The sequence below is a fragment of the Dermochelys coriacea genome, chromosome 23, assembly GCF_009764565.3.
Source record: "Dermochelys coriacea isolate rDerCor1 chromosome 23, rDerCor1.pri.v4, whole genome shotgun sequence".
Lineage (NCBI taxonomy): Eukaryota > Metazoa > Chordata > Testudines > Dermochelyidae > Dermochelys > Dermochelys coriacea.
Window position 1 is genome coordinate 2,148,380 of NC_050090.1, and position 16,661 is coordinate 2,165,040.

At 42.3% G+C, this 16,661-nt stretch overlaps 2 protein-coding genes across 6 annotated transcripts in view; one reads left to right on the plus strand and one right to left on the minus strand.

Annotated features, from left to right (window-relative positions):
- The window catches only part of ZNF541 (zinc finger protein 541), a 41,292-nt gene extending 39,918 nt beyond the window's left edge, over positions 1 to 1,374 (plus strand). Inside the window, 1 exon segment of the mRNA XM_038381547.2 lies at positions 409 to 1,374. Coding sequence (XP_038237475.1) covers positions 409 to 511 — 103 coding nt within the window. The 3' untranslated portion in view covers positions 512 to 1,374.
- Positions 1,375 to 2,596: 1,222 nt separating this feature from the next.
- On the minus strand, positions 2,597 to 11,839 carry LOC119847498 (zinc finger BED domain-containing protein RICESLEEPER 3-like). 5 transcript variants are annotated; one of them, XM_043501401.1, is made up of 5 exons: positions 11,399 to 11,839; positions 10,871 to 10,953; positions 9,896 to 10,030; positions 7,542 to 7,698; positions 2,597 to 6,553 (listed from the first exon to the last, which is right to left on the minus strand). In XM_043501401.1, the coding sequence occupies exons 4-5, from the start codon at positions 7,690 to 7,692 to the stop codon at positions 5,424 to 5,426; spliced, it is 1,281 nt and encodes a 426-aa protein (XP_043357336.1). In that variant the 5' UTR covers positions 7,693 to 7,698; positions 9,896 to 10,030; positions 10,871 to 10,953; positions 11,399 to 11,839; the 3' UTR covers positions 2,597 to 5,423. The 5 variants fall into 5 exon arrangements, with proteins under 5 accessions (XP_043357336.1, XP_043357337.1, XP_043357338.1 ...); XM_043501402.1 differs by having other exon boundaries at positions 10,867 to 10,953; XM_043501403.1 differs by lacking the exon at positions 11,399 to 11,839 and having other exon boundaries at positions 10,871 to 11,386.
- Positions 11,840 to 16,661: the final 4,822 nt, after the last annotated feature.

The window sequence follows — 16,661 nt, forward strand, 5'->3', positions numbered from 1 at the left end:
TCTAATTCCCTATCTGTTTTCACTACAAAACAAATGCATCTTTTACCACAATGCAACATTACTTGTAGGTCCTGTTCAGGAGATGTGGGAACTGGACTGAAAAGGAAGAGAAAGTATTACAGCTAGGGATTGAGGTGTACTGGCAGAACTGGTTGTGGGAGGAGAATGCCAAGCAGTGCTTTAGGTCAGGATTGAGGTGCAATTGCAGAGCTGCCTGGGGAAGCTTCCAAAGTACTAACCTTTACCTCACCATATGCTGGTTCCTCACTTCCATGTGCACTGCACACCTAAAAATTAAGGGAGTCTGTTCTGCTCATTACCTGGGGAAAGCTTTTGTGTGTGAGTCCCATTTTATTTAGCCTCGTTAAGAAAACTAACAACTGGCCGTTGTTTTCTGTCAACTTGTAGGGTGTTCGACAAGATAAAAAGTCGGAATGCTCATATGAAATGCCACCGTGTGCAGGAGCAGATGGAGCCACTGATAAATATTAAGTGGCCCATAAAACATTAAAAAATGAGCCAAAGATGAAAGAAACAAACTCAGATGTTGACCTTCTCCAATGGTAACTGGGAAACCACGCAGGGTATCAGTGGTGGTAGTCTTGTCTAAGCTTGGAAAATACATAAATGTTTTTTAGCATCTGATCAGTTGCTGATCAGCTCTGTGCAGGGTTAGTTGACATGACAGTGTGCCCAGCCCGCACTTCAGCTTATACCATTGTTGGCACTGCAGAAAACCTCACTGTTTTTTCCTCGTGCAGAACGCACCTGTGAGGCTGGACAGAAACCTCCACTGAAGGTACTGAAGGAGAGTTGTAACTGTTTGTATATGGTAGGATGCACAAACCTATTTTGGATGTTTTTAGCATTTAGCACCAATCTAACATTGTAGGCATCAAGTTTAACTATAAAGAAACATAAGGCATTAAATGCTCTTTACTTACATTAACACAGCAAGGACGTGTGTGTTAATTAAGTATGCATGCCTGTCATTAAATTACAATTATGCATGGTTGAAAAAATATATAGTTGTTAATAACTGTAAAATAGCTGTGTACAATATGAGCGGCTCTGTACTTCTGCTTTAGTTTACTTAAAAAAAGCCCTCTTGCCTCCATTTAAAATAAAAGTGGATGTGGATAGCCTTGTTTCTTACAATCAGTTTATGGGTTCAGTTGCTGTTGTTAGAAAGGTCAAAATAGGAAAATCAATGAGAATTGCTGTTGTATTTATATCTTTTTTGCCGAAACGTGATGGTCATGCCCTGCATTTCAGATTGAATATGTAGCCCTGTGATGATCTGTGCATTGTTATTTTGTATGTGCTCTCTGCATAGCTTATTAAATTGGGTTCTTGAGCTCGAGTTGTAAAAGTTGTTACACCGCCTTTAATGGTTATTCAAAAACTAGTTTATCCATATTGGTGGAACAGAACAGGAATACTACACGGACATTAGACTTGAAAGAATCAGTCTTATTTAACTTAACAAAGATAATGTTAAGGGATGACTTGATTACAATCTATGAGTACCTAGGTGGGGAATAAATAATTAATAATGGGCTCTTCAATCTAGCAGAGAAAGGCGTAACACGATCCAGAGGCTGCGAGTTAAAGCTAGGACAACTCAGACTGGAAATAAGGTGTAAATTTTAAGAGTCAGAGTAATTAACCAGTGGAAACAGCTTACCAAGGGTCATGGTAGATTCTCCATCACTGACAATTTTAAATCAAGATGGATGTTTTTCTAAAAGATCTGCTCTAGAAATTATTTTGGGGAAGTTCTTGGCCCATGTTATGCAGGAGGTCAGACCAGATGATCCCAATGATCCCTTCTGGCCTTGGAGTCTGTGAAGCTGTGTATCTAATATACGTTGTGCCAGCTTCATACAGTCATTTGTGGGTGAAATATACAGGGAAGTCATTACCATTACTATAGCTGCTTGGATCTTAAAGTGCCTTACAGACTTGTAATAGGCTCAGTGAGCTGAGGCTGGGTAAAGGACAAACTAACATGGTTTGGAGTTTAATAAAAAGCCTGGCTTCTCTCAGGCAAAGTGAATGCTAAATTAAAACAAAGGCCTTCATGCAGCCAATAGCCTCTGTGGGAATAACAAATTTGCAGGTCTTACATTCCCATGGGTAAATTGAACATATTAGTTAATTGGAAACTGCAAGTTATGGAGCAGGGTTTATCTTAATTGTACAACAGATCCAATCGTAGCAGAATTTTGTTTTTTACTACAGTTATCTTCATATTGGCTGTGATACCAAGGAATTTTTTAGCAGCTTAGACTATTAAAACTGAAGAAAAGGTCAATACAGCTGATCACTCTGCTCCTTTGGAACTCTGGAATTCTCTATTGGAATGATGAAGCTCATTTGTGCAGGAGGACAGAACGTTCTTGTGGAATTTGCCTCTGTAGGAACTCAGAGCTACTTCAGAACCTCACCACTTTCTGATTCAAATGCAAACCTCACTTCTTCAACCCGGCCATCACAAATAATAACATATAGCACATCAGCCTTTCTTCCTTTTATTTTTAGTCACATGCAGTTTTCCCCCAGGGGAGAGTAATGGAATGAGCCACACATTACATGTTAGTCCCTTGTTTATTTTATCACTGGAAGACACTCAGATACTACAGTGATGAGAGTGGCAAAAGATCCAGCAACGGAACTAAAGGTCTGTTTGATCTGCCATAAATCTTATCAGCTGTCTAGCAGTCCCACTTTAATATCCCAGAATATGTTAAAGCACCATAGCAGGTCGTAAATTATTGCACCGGTTTTGTCTATCACTTTTTGTTTGCAGAAGCAATACAATCTTAAAAAACTGCAAAGTTGAGTTGTTACTGGATTTCTTTTGCTTGGACAGCAAGTAAAATATAACTAGGGTTTTCCCCCAACCATCATTGTGTGGGAACTGGAAATATATTTTGTTGTTGGGTTGGTGGCTGTTTTGCGAGGCTGGATGATGAAATCCTTCCTCACACTAGTCAAAATGCTCTTGTAGCGCCTCTTACTAAAGCAGCAATGTTCAGGTCAAGGGCTTGACAAACATACTTACCCATGGCAAGTAGACAATTTCCCTGGAAGTTTTCCCATTAGCTTCTGTATAATTTAAGGTGTTATTTTTTTAAAAAAGGTTAAAGATGAAAGAAAGCTTTCTAGCCTTAAAGGAAACCCTTAAATATGACCAGCTGTCTTCTGAGAGTGCAAACAGAAGGCCTCGAACAGGGCATTGGCATGACTTGCCTCCATTCATCTCAATGTGCTCTTTACTTTGAAGCCTGTCACTCACCCAAGCCTTGTCTACACACAGAATTTTCACTGGTTTAACTAAAAAAAGGTTAAAAACTGGTTTAGTTAAACAGGTGCAAACCCTATAGATACTCTTGTACTGGTTTAAAACTGGTCATACTGATTTAACTTGTGCCTGTAAATTTACCAACGCAAGAAAAATTGATGTAAACCAGTTTAAACCGAATTAAGAGTGTCCATGCAGGGGCTTGAAGTAGTTTAAAATCCGCCTTTAAGTAAACTAATGCAAAATTACTATAATCCAATTCTTCAGATGTTTAGACTAGTGTAAGTCAGGAGTATCTCCACTGAAGATAGAGTTACATGGCTTTAAAACTGGTGTGTGAGTGAAGAATCAAGTTTACGGGCCAGGTCATCAGCTGATGTAAATCGGCATAGCTCCGTTGATGTATTGTACTAGCTGAGGCTCCGGCCCTTTATGTGGAACTTCTGGGAGGTTGTCTGCTATCTCTCCTCCCAACCAAGCCATGCATACGCTCTGAAAACTGGCAACAGACAGGATCTGTCTTCCAGTCTAGTGACCCATTGGATGATGTGTTAAGGGCTGCCCTAGGTGAACAATTTCCATCTGCTTCTCTCTGTTACCAGGAACAACCTATTGCAGAAGAGGAGAGTAGCTCTGAGGACTGAAACTTTTAATATCAGTGCAACTTAAATAACATCTCAAAATAGTGGACAGTGGCCTGTTCCATAAAAACTCACAGCTTTTGACTATGTAGTAGTAGGATCCATGCAGCAGTGGAGAACATTTATATATATTAATATATTTGAACTTTGTTTTGTAAAAAGGTTGCTACAGTGAGAATTTTTATATCCTTAAGGATTTTACTAGCATGCCCTAGGGCCAAATTCAGAGGTAATGCTAAGAAGTCCAGATTGGTAGAACTTACATTTTCTTTCTGCTCTGGAATTATATTGTATTTGAGTTGGATGAAACTATCACAAAGTGGTTACAAAAACAGTGTTAGTTGTACATGTAGGGAGGATTTTGGAAAACACTCAGCATTGGCTTAACTGTGCTCCCATTGACATCAAAGGATAATTTCAGTGGGAATGAAGTTAGGCAGACACCTTTCCAAAATCCCACCCAGAAGGTAGGGAAGCGTTAAACAACGTTAGGCATCACCTCTGTACTCAGCCCCACCCCCACTGCATTTTAATACTGGGCATGCAGATTTCTGCCCCGCATCTCATTACTGTTTCTCATTGATTCTAAAAAATCAAAATTTTGGTGCAAGAACAGAATTTGGTCCAGATTTTCAGGGGTGAGGACTGCTCTCCGATGCTCCAGGGTGCTCTCGTTGGCAGCAAAGGCCTGGTCTGGCAGCACAACAGTGGCTGGTATGGCAAGGTACTGCCTGCCTAATCTTGCCACAGCGGGGAAGCGGTGCTCATTGGTTTTCCACCAGTCCAGTGGGTTGGTGCTGCGTTTGCAGAGAGGTTCCACGATGTAATTCTCTAGTTGCTGATGGATTTCAGGCATGCTCTCCGTTGGATCTTTCCCCAAAAGGATGTCATACATGCTCTGGGACTGGCCACTTGGGCCTCTGTCTTTATGAGCAGACAGCTGACCCCCTGCTTCTCCTACTTCTGCTTTGTAATCTGAATTCGGCACCCAGAACTGGGGAGAAGGTGGGGACTGGTGGTTGAAGACCTGTGATAGCATATTTTTGACTTTCTTATGCAGCTCACTCCTCAGGTTGGGACTCAGGAACCTCATCTCCTTGAAACGAGGGTCTAGAAACGAGGCAATAATCGCGGGGCTTTCCAGCACCTTCTCATCCTCCGATATATTCCAGCGCTGCATCAGCTCTGACCTGATATTACCTACCACCATCTTGATGATATCACTGGACTCTTCCAACTGCTGCCCAATGGCAGCGACGATACCGTGGATGCAAGGCATCAGAGAAGAGATGGAGATGTTCTGCTCCTCACGCAAGAACGATGTGGCGATCTTAATCGTCCTCATGACTGGCACCAGGTCCTGCAAGAGCTTCCACTGGTGGTCAGCTAAGTTCTGCACAGCCAATGTCCCTTTGGGATGTTCCTCCAGCAGAGACATGATAGCCCATTTGAGGTCCAGGAGGCTCTCACACATCTCAATGGTAGTTATCCAGCGAGATCCCACGTCCATCACCAACTTCAACTTGGTCTTGTTGATGGCTTCCAGCTTGCTGTTCAGCGAGCAGGTGGCTTTCGCGTCCTGTTGGAAGTAGCTCACGATGCCCCGGGCGGCAGTCAGAGCCTCTTGCACCTGCCCGACCTCCAACCCTGCCTTGATGCACAGGTGCAGCATGTGGGCAGCACAGCACAGGCTGGTCCAGCCATAAGCCCTTTTGAGCGGGCTGCGAATTCATCACTGTGTTCTCCAGGCTGTCGTGCATCACACAGAAAATGGACTTATTCGACAACCCAAACTCTGTCAGGATGCTGTAGAGCTTCTCTCCTAAATCACCCTCCCCTTTAGTCTCATGCACTGGCTGGGTTTCCAGGATACATCTTGCCCGGCGCCACTCCCCATCGATGAAGTTAGCTGTGATTGTCAAGTATGTCTGGCTGGGCTGGGACACCCAGAACTCCACGCAGATGACTATGGACTGGGCTGTTTGCAAATAGCGCTCCAGGTGTTGCTTCACCACATTGTATCTATGCCACAGCATGCTGGAAAGCTGAATAGGAGATGGAAGGGTAAAATTAGGCTCTAGATACCCGATGAGGAGGCCAAAACCCTTGTCTTTCACCACGGAAAGAGGATGGAGGTCACGAAATATCATCTCAAGCACCAGTTCCAGAATCACATCAGTCCTTGGTTCCGAGCAGGACGCGGCATGGTACAGGTAGTTTTCCGGTGTCATCTGCCGGGACCTCTTTATCATGTTCTCCTGAGCCATGCAGTCAGACTCAGAAGCCTGGTCATCCTTCAGCTGCGAGAGCAAAGTGTCACGAATGCTGTGCTTCCTGACCAGGTGCTCCCGCATGGTGGTGGTACTGTTGTGAAAGGAAAGCTGCTTCTTGCAGACGTTGCACTCGACATAGGCATCTCCCAGCTTGGTGTAATAGTTCCACACCTTGGACTTGCGGCGGTCAACATAGAGGGAGGTGCTTGTGCCATCGTGATTTGCCCCTTTCTCCCTCTTCCTTCTGGAAGCTGGGCCAAGGTTGGCTGCCATGTTGTAGGTGTTGAACACCATCGATATTTCCTCTGTGAGGAGGAGAAATCCCAAAGTCACTATTAAGATCACCCAAAAAAATTGCATTAGTTCCCCCGCAAAGCACAGTAGTTTCATTATTTCATAGATTTTCATAGAGATTCAGGCCAGAAGGCACCATTAGATCATCTAGTCTGATCTTCTTTATATCATAGGCTATACATTTCACCCAAATACCCCTGTGTGAGCCCAATTACTTTACTTAGTCCAAAGCATTTCAGTCCTCAGGAGACTAAACTGTGTGCCACAGGCAGAGAACAGGAGACACCAAGGTGCCACCAATGCCAGAGGCCCCTGCAATGGCAGGGGATTGATTAGGTGAGATATGCCCAGATGATCCCACCAGGCAAACCATGCCTCAGGCTGCAGAGGAACACGAATAAGGAATGTGGATGATAGAGCTGTAGGAAAGAGATCTTTATTGAACAGGCTGGGAGACCAGTATTATGTGCGGAAGTTCCAGAGTTGATGTGAAAGCAGTCTGGTTCAGCCAGCATTCCCGAGCTCCTTGGTGCCATGCTGAACTAAATCCCTCCTGAAATCTGACCCTCTTTCTCAGGTCAACTCATCATACTACAAAGCAGCATGAAAATCTTTTAGTTTTAGTTGTGAAGGTCGATTATTATTGTTTAGGTCACACTTTATATAAAGAGGATACATTTATAAATAGTTTATACAGGTTTAATAGATGTTATAAGCATCTATAGACATGAGTGACATTTACTATAGATGGTTATAGGCATATCAATAGAAGGCATTATAGGTGGTTATGAGCAACCTGTTGGCTTGTGGGACTCTAACAAATGGTTAATCAACTGTTATAATATCTATTCATCTATTTGTAAACTACTTATAAATGTTCCCTTCATGTGAAGTGTGACCATTATTTATACAGTACCATACATGGGCCTGGCTCTTTACAGCCATACATGAGGCAGATAACAACAACAACATAATGGTATCATTGCAAAATGCATTATTAGAAAGAGGCCAGAGAAATGCACGTACCTTGCACTGTCTGAGGGTAGGATTGAGTGATAACAGGGAGAGACTGCTCTTCTATTATCTCCTCTTTGGGCTGTGTGTCCCCTCCGTTGTCCTCTGGCTTAATAGATTTCTGCAACAACTGAGATGCCCTCTTGGAGTTCACATCTGCCATTTCGCTCTTAAGGATGGAAACACAAAAATCATTAGAACAACAACAAGGAGCATGGCCTTGCACTTCTGACTTTGGCGATTAAAAAGTGGGCAGCTGGATAGGGGACCAGATTCTGTTCTTGGTTCCGTGGGATTTATAGTGGTGTAAGCAAGATCAAAATCTGGCCATTGTTCTCCTCTACTATGGATACTACCTTCAGGTAATGACTAGCGATAACATAACTGCCTGTCATCCATGAATTTCATAGCACTTTGCAAAGCGAGTCCGTATTGTTACTCCCACTGTACAGTAAACATTTGTGCCAGTGTATTTGTAGATTTTAAGGTCACTGCAATAATCTAGTTGGAGCTATTATATAACACAGGGCATGGAATTTCACCCAATAATTCCTGCAGTGGAGGGAATTGCTCTTCCCTGTGAAGACAAGACTGCAGTTTGTTCTGTCTAGGTGCTCAGATATTGCTCTGATGGGCAGCCATATAAGAACCCAAGCAAATAGAACAGTAGTGTAAACAGGTGCATAGCAGAGCTAGCCATAGGTCAGTCAAAGGAAAACCTCTGTAAGAGATATGATGGGTGGGGTTTCCTTGAATGGCAAAGGATATCTGTTCTGGTTTCCTAGCACTGAGTCATGCACTGTGAAATACTGACTTCTAAATCCCCCCTTACCTCTCACCTTCAGTCATATTCAAAAGCTAAAAAACAGCATTCTATCTATGTCAATATCAGAAGGGATGCCCACAGCAGCCATTTCTTTAAACAGGAGATCTTTTAAGCAGCTGTTATCTACAACTGCACTGCAGTGCTCCATGCAAGGAGGAGGGGCCATCTGGCAACAACCTGCAAAGACCAACAAGCCTTGAAGGCATCATAGATCATGAATGTAAATATCATTTGGACGGAGAGCTTTGCAATCAGGAATCTGTTGTGTCACCTATAAAACACTTGGCACTCCATATAGTGCAGAAGATTTTAGAGGAAAGCTGCATGTCAAATTATGTAGCATTTCATGGGTGGCTAGGAATACCTATTTGTTATTTTACAATCACGAGTTCTCATGACATCATTAGATACCATGGTGATAGATGTTATATAAAAACCTAAGCTAGGTCATCTTTGACAGCAGGAAGAAAAGAGAGCAAGACATATTTTCAAGCCAAAATTGCAGTCTCTGCACGGTTTGCACCTGTTTCAGCATGCTTGTCACAAGAGTCTTTTTAAAGTCCAACCCAGGCTTATCTCATTTGCTAATGCTGCCTCATTTCTTCCTGCCCTCTGCTGCTATTTATTACTGCAACTGCATCATTTAACTCTGCAAAGCCTTCCGAGGATTGGAGGACATGCTGTTTGCATGAAAGGTGCTGCACAATGCCATCGAGAGTTGCATTGTATTGTTAAAAAAGGTGACTCTGGAAATAACCGAGGTGGTGACGTCACATTTAAAAACCTCCAGCTGGTCATATGCAGAGGCTGTAGTCAAAGAAGCCCTACCTGGAAAATAATTTCAAGGTTAATTTGCTAAAAGAATCACTATTTTACCTCCCCTGCTTTAAAACAGATATTATGTCTAGCACAGAAAAATATACATTGTGCATAGACTGAAGCAAGGCTTAGACAAATGAAGAAACAAGCAGGCATATGACAGTGTATACTCACTGCTTTGTTACCATGGGCATAATACAGGCTGGTGGGTTGTTTGCAGTCTCTGAGCTCGGTGCAGTGAAATGGGATAGCTAACCTTTCATCTGGAAGTAATTCATTTAGGGCTCCTCTCAAAAGTTCACAATGGGATGAAAAGTGATCTGAACTTAAATGGATGTATTCTTGGATGCCAACGAAGCTGCAGGCACATCAGAGCACAGATGCTGCATACAAACTTATGTTTGTGTACAAATGGGGAAAGTGGGGGATCTTATGGTTCACATTTATAATAATACCTCTGTATCTTCAAAGAACTGTGCAAAATAATCCAATTAATCATTAATTATTTCAACATCAAGGGACAAATTCTGCCCCTGGATACCCAGTTAATAAGACACAAATTTTTAAGTGTGGATAATTAGCCATTGGAAAAAACTCCCAAAGGGAGTGATGATTCTTCTTCAGATGTTGGTCCTTATGTATATTCTACACGTGGGTACACATGTTCCCCTGTGCCCCTGAAACCGGAGATTTTTAGCAAGTAGTGTGCATTGGTCCACACCTGTGCAGTAGCCCTTCTTGTGCTCTGAACTGAGGTCACTAGTGGATCAGCGCCTCTCCAGTTGCTTCTCACTGCCACATGGTCTGAGCTGGAATCCTGTGCCTGTAACTACCTCTGTGTCTTTTTCTTCAGAACCTGTAAATATAATTGTACATAGTTTTTAGTATTCTTAGTGTTCCTTAGAGTTTTATCATTATAGCATAGTTAATATAGCTTAGTTTTGCCCGCCGAAAAAGACTGTGCCCTGAGTCCTGGGGTATAAGAACTGTATCTCCTGCCCCTCCTTCTTCTCCAGGAGAGACGGACACCAACACTGCCTCTGTTGCCTTGGAGAGGTCACATCTCTGCTAAGTACAGCATCTGACACCCCCCCCCCCCACCAAAAAACCTGCAAGGGACAAGAGCTCCGACTGAAGAAATACCTTATGGAGAAGGCCATGAGACCTCAGTTGGATCTGAGCCAGGGGGACACGCCTTCCCCCCCACGTACAGCAGCCTCAGTGGATGAGCAGAGCCCCTTGGAGCAAGAGCTCAGGAGCCAAGGCCAGAGCTGCTAAGCTCAAGGAATCAGTAACAGGAATCCCTGCTATTTTAGACTATCTCTTGTCCCTGAAGACATCAGGGCTTTCTGTTCGTTCACTGTGGGTCCATCTGGCAGAAATCTGGTAGAAGATTACTCCATTTTTACTAACCCAACAATCACTGGATTCCTGAAAGGTCTCGTTAGGACCTTCCCAGTGATGCTGAAACCTACATCAAAATGGGACCTCAACTTAGTACCAGTGTCCTGCCTCTCCATGAAGATCGCCTTCCTAGTTGCCATCACATCAGCCAGATGGGTGAGTGACCTAGGAGCCCTCATGGCTGACCTGTCATACACCATTTTTCATAAGGAGAAGGTTTCCCTTCAGCTGCACCTGAAATTCACTCCCAAGGTAATTTCTGAGTTTCATATGAATCAACTTATTCACCTACGAGTATTCTTTCCAAAACCTCATACTTCCAAAGAGGAGAGAAGATTTCACTTTCTTGATATCAGACGAGCTTTGGCATTTTGCCTGCAAAGAACAAAACTGATTAGAAAATCACCAAGGTGATTTGTTGTTATAGTGAAGCAATTGCGAGGACAACTATTATCTGCTCAGTAATTCTCTGAGTAGATTTCTGGCTGCATCATTCTTTGTTATCAGTTGGCACATATTCCTCCCCCAGATGGGAGCCCACTCCACTAAAGCACAACCATCCTCAAGAGCATCCCTTCAAGAGGTACCCATACTAAATGTTTGTAGGGCAGCTACCTGGAGCTCCATCCATACATTCACAAAACATTCTGCATTAGTCCATGCCTCCTTTGTAGATTCAGCTGTTGGGACATCAGTATTACAGATATCTATTCCAACTGCATCCTTGCACCCCTATTCTGTTTAAATACTGCTTACCAGTAATCCATGTGTGGAATACACATAGGGCCCAGCACTCGAAGAAGAAATGGAAGTTACTTACCTGTAATTGGAGATGCTTCAAGATACAGATCCATATCTGTATTCCACTACTTGCCCTCCTTCCCCTCTGCTTTGGATCTTTCTGAGTCGTGGTAAGAAGGGAAACTGGAGAGGTGTCGGTCCGCACTACCCTTTATGCCTTCGGTTCGGAGCATAAGGAGGACAACTTTGCAGGCACAGACCAGTGGACACTAATTACTAGAAATCTGTCTCATGGAGTGCATGCATATCCTCATGTAGAATATAGATAGAGACCACATCTCTCAAAGAATCTTCAGTTACAGATAAGTAACCTCCATATTCTCCATCTCGTGAAGTCTTCCCATCAAGACTGGATGACTTTTTGGAAGAGATGCTTGTTAGGATATAGATATTCAGGCCTGTCTGTAAAGACCTATACTCTAAGAATTTAGGTTATTCTTATCACTTAGCTAGTTAGAGGTATAAAAGAAAGAATCAAAATCACTGTCTGCCAGTGTAAGGTCCTTCTCTTACTGTGACAGTTTGAGACCCTGTTCTTAGGCTAAGATCTTTGGCTAAGCAACAGAGGCAGCCATAAGCTGGTTTCAGAGTAGCAGCCGTGTTAGTCTGTATTCGCAAAAAGAAAAGGAGTACTTGTGGCACCTTCTAATAAATTTGTTAGTCTCTAAGGTGCCAAAAGTACTCCTTTTCTTTTAGCCATAAGCTGGGAAGTGACCTGTCACATCCTCACATTCCAAACTAGTCACATTGAAAGAAGGTGCTATTGGGCTGTTAGGAATACACTCCTGTCCTGATAATGCCTATCACCTCCAGAGAAAGGGAAGTGCCTAGAAAATGTAAAAGGAAACTTAGTCTGATAGCATCCTGTCTGGCAAGAACTCACTTATCAATAGCTGGGATGTGAAATCCTCATTTCTTTGTTGTTCTATCACTGTAGTCCCCATTTCCCTATTGTTTGTCTGTATAATCTCTGTCTGGTTCTGTGATTGTTCCTGTCTGCTGTATAATTAATTTTGCTGGGTGTAAACTAATTAAGGTGGTGGGATATAATTGGTTACATAATCATGTTACAATATGTTAGGATTGGTTAGTTAAATTTAGGAAAATGATTGGTTATGATATAGCTAAGCAGAACTCAAGTTTTACTATATAGTCTGCAGGTTTCAGGGTAGCAGCCATGTTAGTCTGTATTCGCAAAAAAGAAAAGGAGTACTTGTGGCACCTTAGAGACTAACAAATTTATTTGAGCATAAACTTTCGTGAGCTACAGCTTTTCTTTTTTATATAGTCTGCAGTCAATCAGGAAGTGGGTGTGGGCAATGGGAACAGGGAATGGGGGTGGGGAAATTGGAATCATGTTTGGCTAAGGGCAGGAATGGGAACAGGGACACAAGTGTAAGGCTCTGTGGTGTCAGAGCTGGGAAGGGGGACACTAAGGAAGGAAACTGGAATCATGCTTGCTGGAAGTTCACCCCAATAAACATCTAATTGTTTGCATCTTTGGACTTCAGGTATTGTTGCTCTCTGTTCATGCGAGAAGGACCAGGGAAGTAAGTGGGTGAAGGAATAAGCCCCCTAACAATGCTTTAGCCAAATACTTATTTGGGGGCTCAATAAGGAGAAACTGGATAAAATTCTATGGTCTGTGTTATTCGGGAGATCGGATTAGATGATCTAGAGGTTCCTTCTTACCTTAAAAGTCTGTGAAACCTAGAATTTGGCTTTAGCTAATTAATACAGGACATGCTGCTTTAATTAAATATCCCTTTAGTTAGTAAAAGTGATAGCTGTGGTCCACTGTGCCAGGCTTAAGACTGGGAGGCAGGATCATTGAGACCACACAAAGCCTCACAAAATTCATGGCGAGTCTCCTCAAGTGCAATGATTCCTTAGGCTCTCGTGCTGTCAATCCAGTTGCAGGCGCGGGGTCCAACCCCAATTTGATTTGATTGATTTGTCAATCAAAGAGTATATTTAATGAAGGCCCAATCCTGGGAATTGCCACGTGAACTCAACTCTCAGTGACATCAGGGAGAATTGATAAGCTGCCCAGCTCTTCGTAGGATATTTAGGGATAATCTTTCCTACAGCTGTGCATAAAAAGGCTACAATCCCATCAGGAGGGTTCAGGTGATACATACTACCAGAGCAAAGTGTGCAATGTATATTCATGCTATACATCAAGAATGATGGCTTTTAAGCAGAAGTCAGCATTGTTGTTGATGGAGATATGGTCTCATAATATCAGAATATGCGTTTTCTGCATACAACTCCAATGGCCAAAGGATTTTGAATTACTTTAAAAGTTCAGCCTAGCAACATACAATCTGCCTGTAGCCTAAAGAAGATGGATGGTATTGTGGGAAAGGCATTGGCTTGGGACTCAGATCTCAGTTTAAAGAAAAGGAGTACTTGTGGCACCTTAGAGACTAACAAATTTATTAGAGCATAAGCTTTCGTGAGCTACAGCTCACTTCATCGGATGCATTTTATGCTCTAATAAATTTGTTAGTCTCTAGGTGCCACAAGTACTCCTTTTCTTTTTGCGAATACAGACTAACACGGCTGCTACTCTGAAAGATCTCAGTTTAGTGGCTGGTTCTGCTACACACTCACTGTGTGACTTTGCACTTAATTTCTCTAGACCTCAGTTGCCCATCTGTAAAATAAGACTATAAGACTTTCTTATAGTAACAGGGGAGCCAGTGTGGCCTAATGGTTAGAGTATGGGCTCTTCACTCAGGAGACGGATTCTGTTCATGGCTCTGCCACTGGCTGCTGGGTGGCCTTGGGCAAGTCACTTCACCTCTCTGAGCCTCATGGTCCCCATCTGTAAAATGGGGATAACGATATCAGCCTCCTTTGTAAAGTGCATTGAGATCTACTGAAGAAGCGTGCTAGATAAGAACTGCCTTTGGATTGTAAACTTTTTGGGGCAGGGACTGATTCTTACTTTGAGTCTGGACAACACTTAGCACAATGGGGCCCTGATCTCTGTTGAAGTCTTTCAGTGCTTCCCTAATACAAATAATAAATAAAAATGATCATTAATACTATCATTGGAATGCAGCCACCTCTGGGATGGAACACTGGGCAGCAACACTTAGTACAGCAGTTGAGGACTGAAAGTGAAGAATTAAAGGAATCCTCAGTTTCAGTTTTTTGCAGCTGTACAGTGCTTATGAATAGTGTGTATTCTTAAATGATTCATTCGGCCTTCATTTTACATAATAGATTCACACAGGCATTGTACATTAACATATATTTATTGTAGATTTCTGTCAGTACATTTTTTTAATAATTGTTTTTCTTTTATACTCTCCCTTGTCAGAAATGATGACCTACCTAACTACAGTATTCCCAAGGCAAGGTTTCTCTGACCTCTGCAGTGCTAAACAGAGTGACTGAATGTCTGCACTCAGTCATGCAAATCTGTAGAAGCTGAAAAATGGCAGAGGACATTAAAATAAGCAAAAACAAAACCAAAAAACCACCTGACACACTGGAAACATGAACATGAATGTTTGCAAATAAATCAGTTGTTTGTAGTGTTACTGGTCTCAGGATATGAGAGAGACATACAGATGAGGTAATCTTTTATTGGATCACCCCCTGTTAATGAAAGAGACACTCTCGAGTACCCTGAACTCTTCTCGTCTGCAAATAAATCTGTCCAGTGCTTTAGACCTGGGGGAGTGCAGTTCACATGAGCATGTGACTTGCAACTCTGGGCATGGAGTGTGTCTGTCCTAGTAAAGCTTTGCCATACCAGAGGATTGAGATGTACAGTTCTTTCAATCTCCTAAAATATTTGCAACAGAAGTGGTGGCATTGGAATAAATTCAGGCAAAAAAATATTTAATCTAGGTATCCATTTGCAAAGAAGTAATCCCAGAATATTATTTGGTCCAATTTATCCAAGCATTTGGAAAGGAGCAACCCTAGCATGGAACAGAATAGAATCTATCCTGTCCTACCCTATCCATTTGCAAAGCATCAGCCCCAGATTTTCATGGTTACCAACCTGAAAAAAAGTGTAAGAGGAAGATTTAAAAAAGGGGGAAAACTTCCAACAAACAGACAAGTGATCAGACAGCACAATCCATTCACTGAAGTCCTTTTGTCCCAACCCTCCCACTTCCCTGCTCCCTTTGGCACTTTCTGGCACTCTCAGTTTAGTACCTACATTCCTTCACACACACTATATATAGATATGTTGCATATAGATTATCTGCATAACCATATATGCCCCTGCACATAAATACAAATGATATGTGTATCTATCTAGGTGCAAGAGGGAGTAAAGGTATTTAGATGTGTGAATGCCTATATTGGGGCAAGGGGTGTCTTTCTCTCTTTAAGGGTCCCTCCCTCTGCACAAGAATCTAAGGCTCTTTAGAGTGACCTCTGTAGGGGTTTCTCTGCATAGAAACCTAAAGGATATCTCAAGTTATATGTGGACTATTATAAGAGCTTCTCTCCATGGAAGCCTAAGGTTATCTATTTAACATGTTCATAAATGATCTGGAAAAAGGGGTAAACAGTGAGGTGGCAAAATTTTCAGATGATGCAAAACTACTCAAGATAACTAAGTCCCAAGCAGACTGCAAAGAGCTACAAAAGGATCTGTCAAAGCTGGATGACTGGGCAACAAAATGGCAGATGAAATTCAGTGTTGATAAGTGCAAAGTAATGCACATTGGAAAACATAATCCCAACTACACATATATCCACTCAATGTGCAGCAGCAGTCAAAAAAAGCGAACAGGATGTTGGGAATCATTAAAAGAGTGATAGATAATAAGAGAAAATATCATATTGCCTCTATATAAATCCATGGTACGCCCATGTCTTGAATTGTGCGTGCAGATGTGGTCACCCCATCTCAAAAAAGATAGATTGGAATGGAAAAAGGTTCAGAAAAGGACAATAAAAATTATTAGGGGTATGGAATGGCTGCTGTATGAGGAGAGATGAATAAGACAGGGACTTTTCACCTTGGAAAAAAAGACAACTAAGGGGGGATATGGTAGAGGTCTATAAAATCATGACTGGTGTGGAGAAAGTAAAGAAGGAAGGGTGATTTACTCCTCATAACACACGAACTAGGGGACACCCAATGAAATTAATAGGCAGCAGGTTTAAAACAAACCAAAGGAAGTATATTTTCACACAATGCACAGTCAACCTGTGGAACTCCTTGCCAGAGGATGTTGTGAAGGCCAAGACTATAACAGGGTTCAAAAAAGAAGTAGATAAATTCATGGAGGACGGGTCCATGA

Excerpts from the sequence above, each read along its gene's own strand:
- LOC119847498 (XM_043501400.1), bottom strand. Across the intron at positions 6,554-7,541 it reads CTACCCTCAGACAGTGCAAG|TGACTTTGGGATTTCTCCTC; the intron begins GTACGTGCATTT and ends TGATCTTAATAG.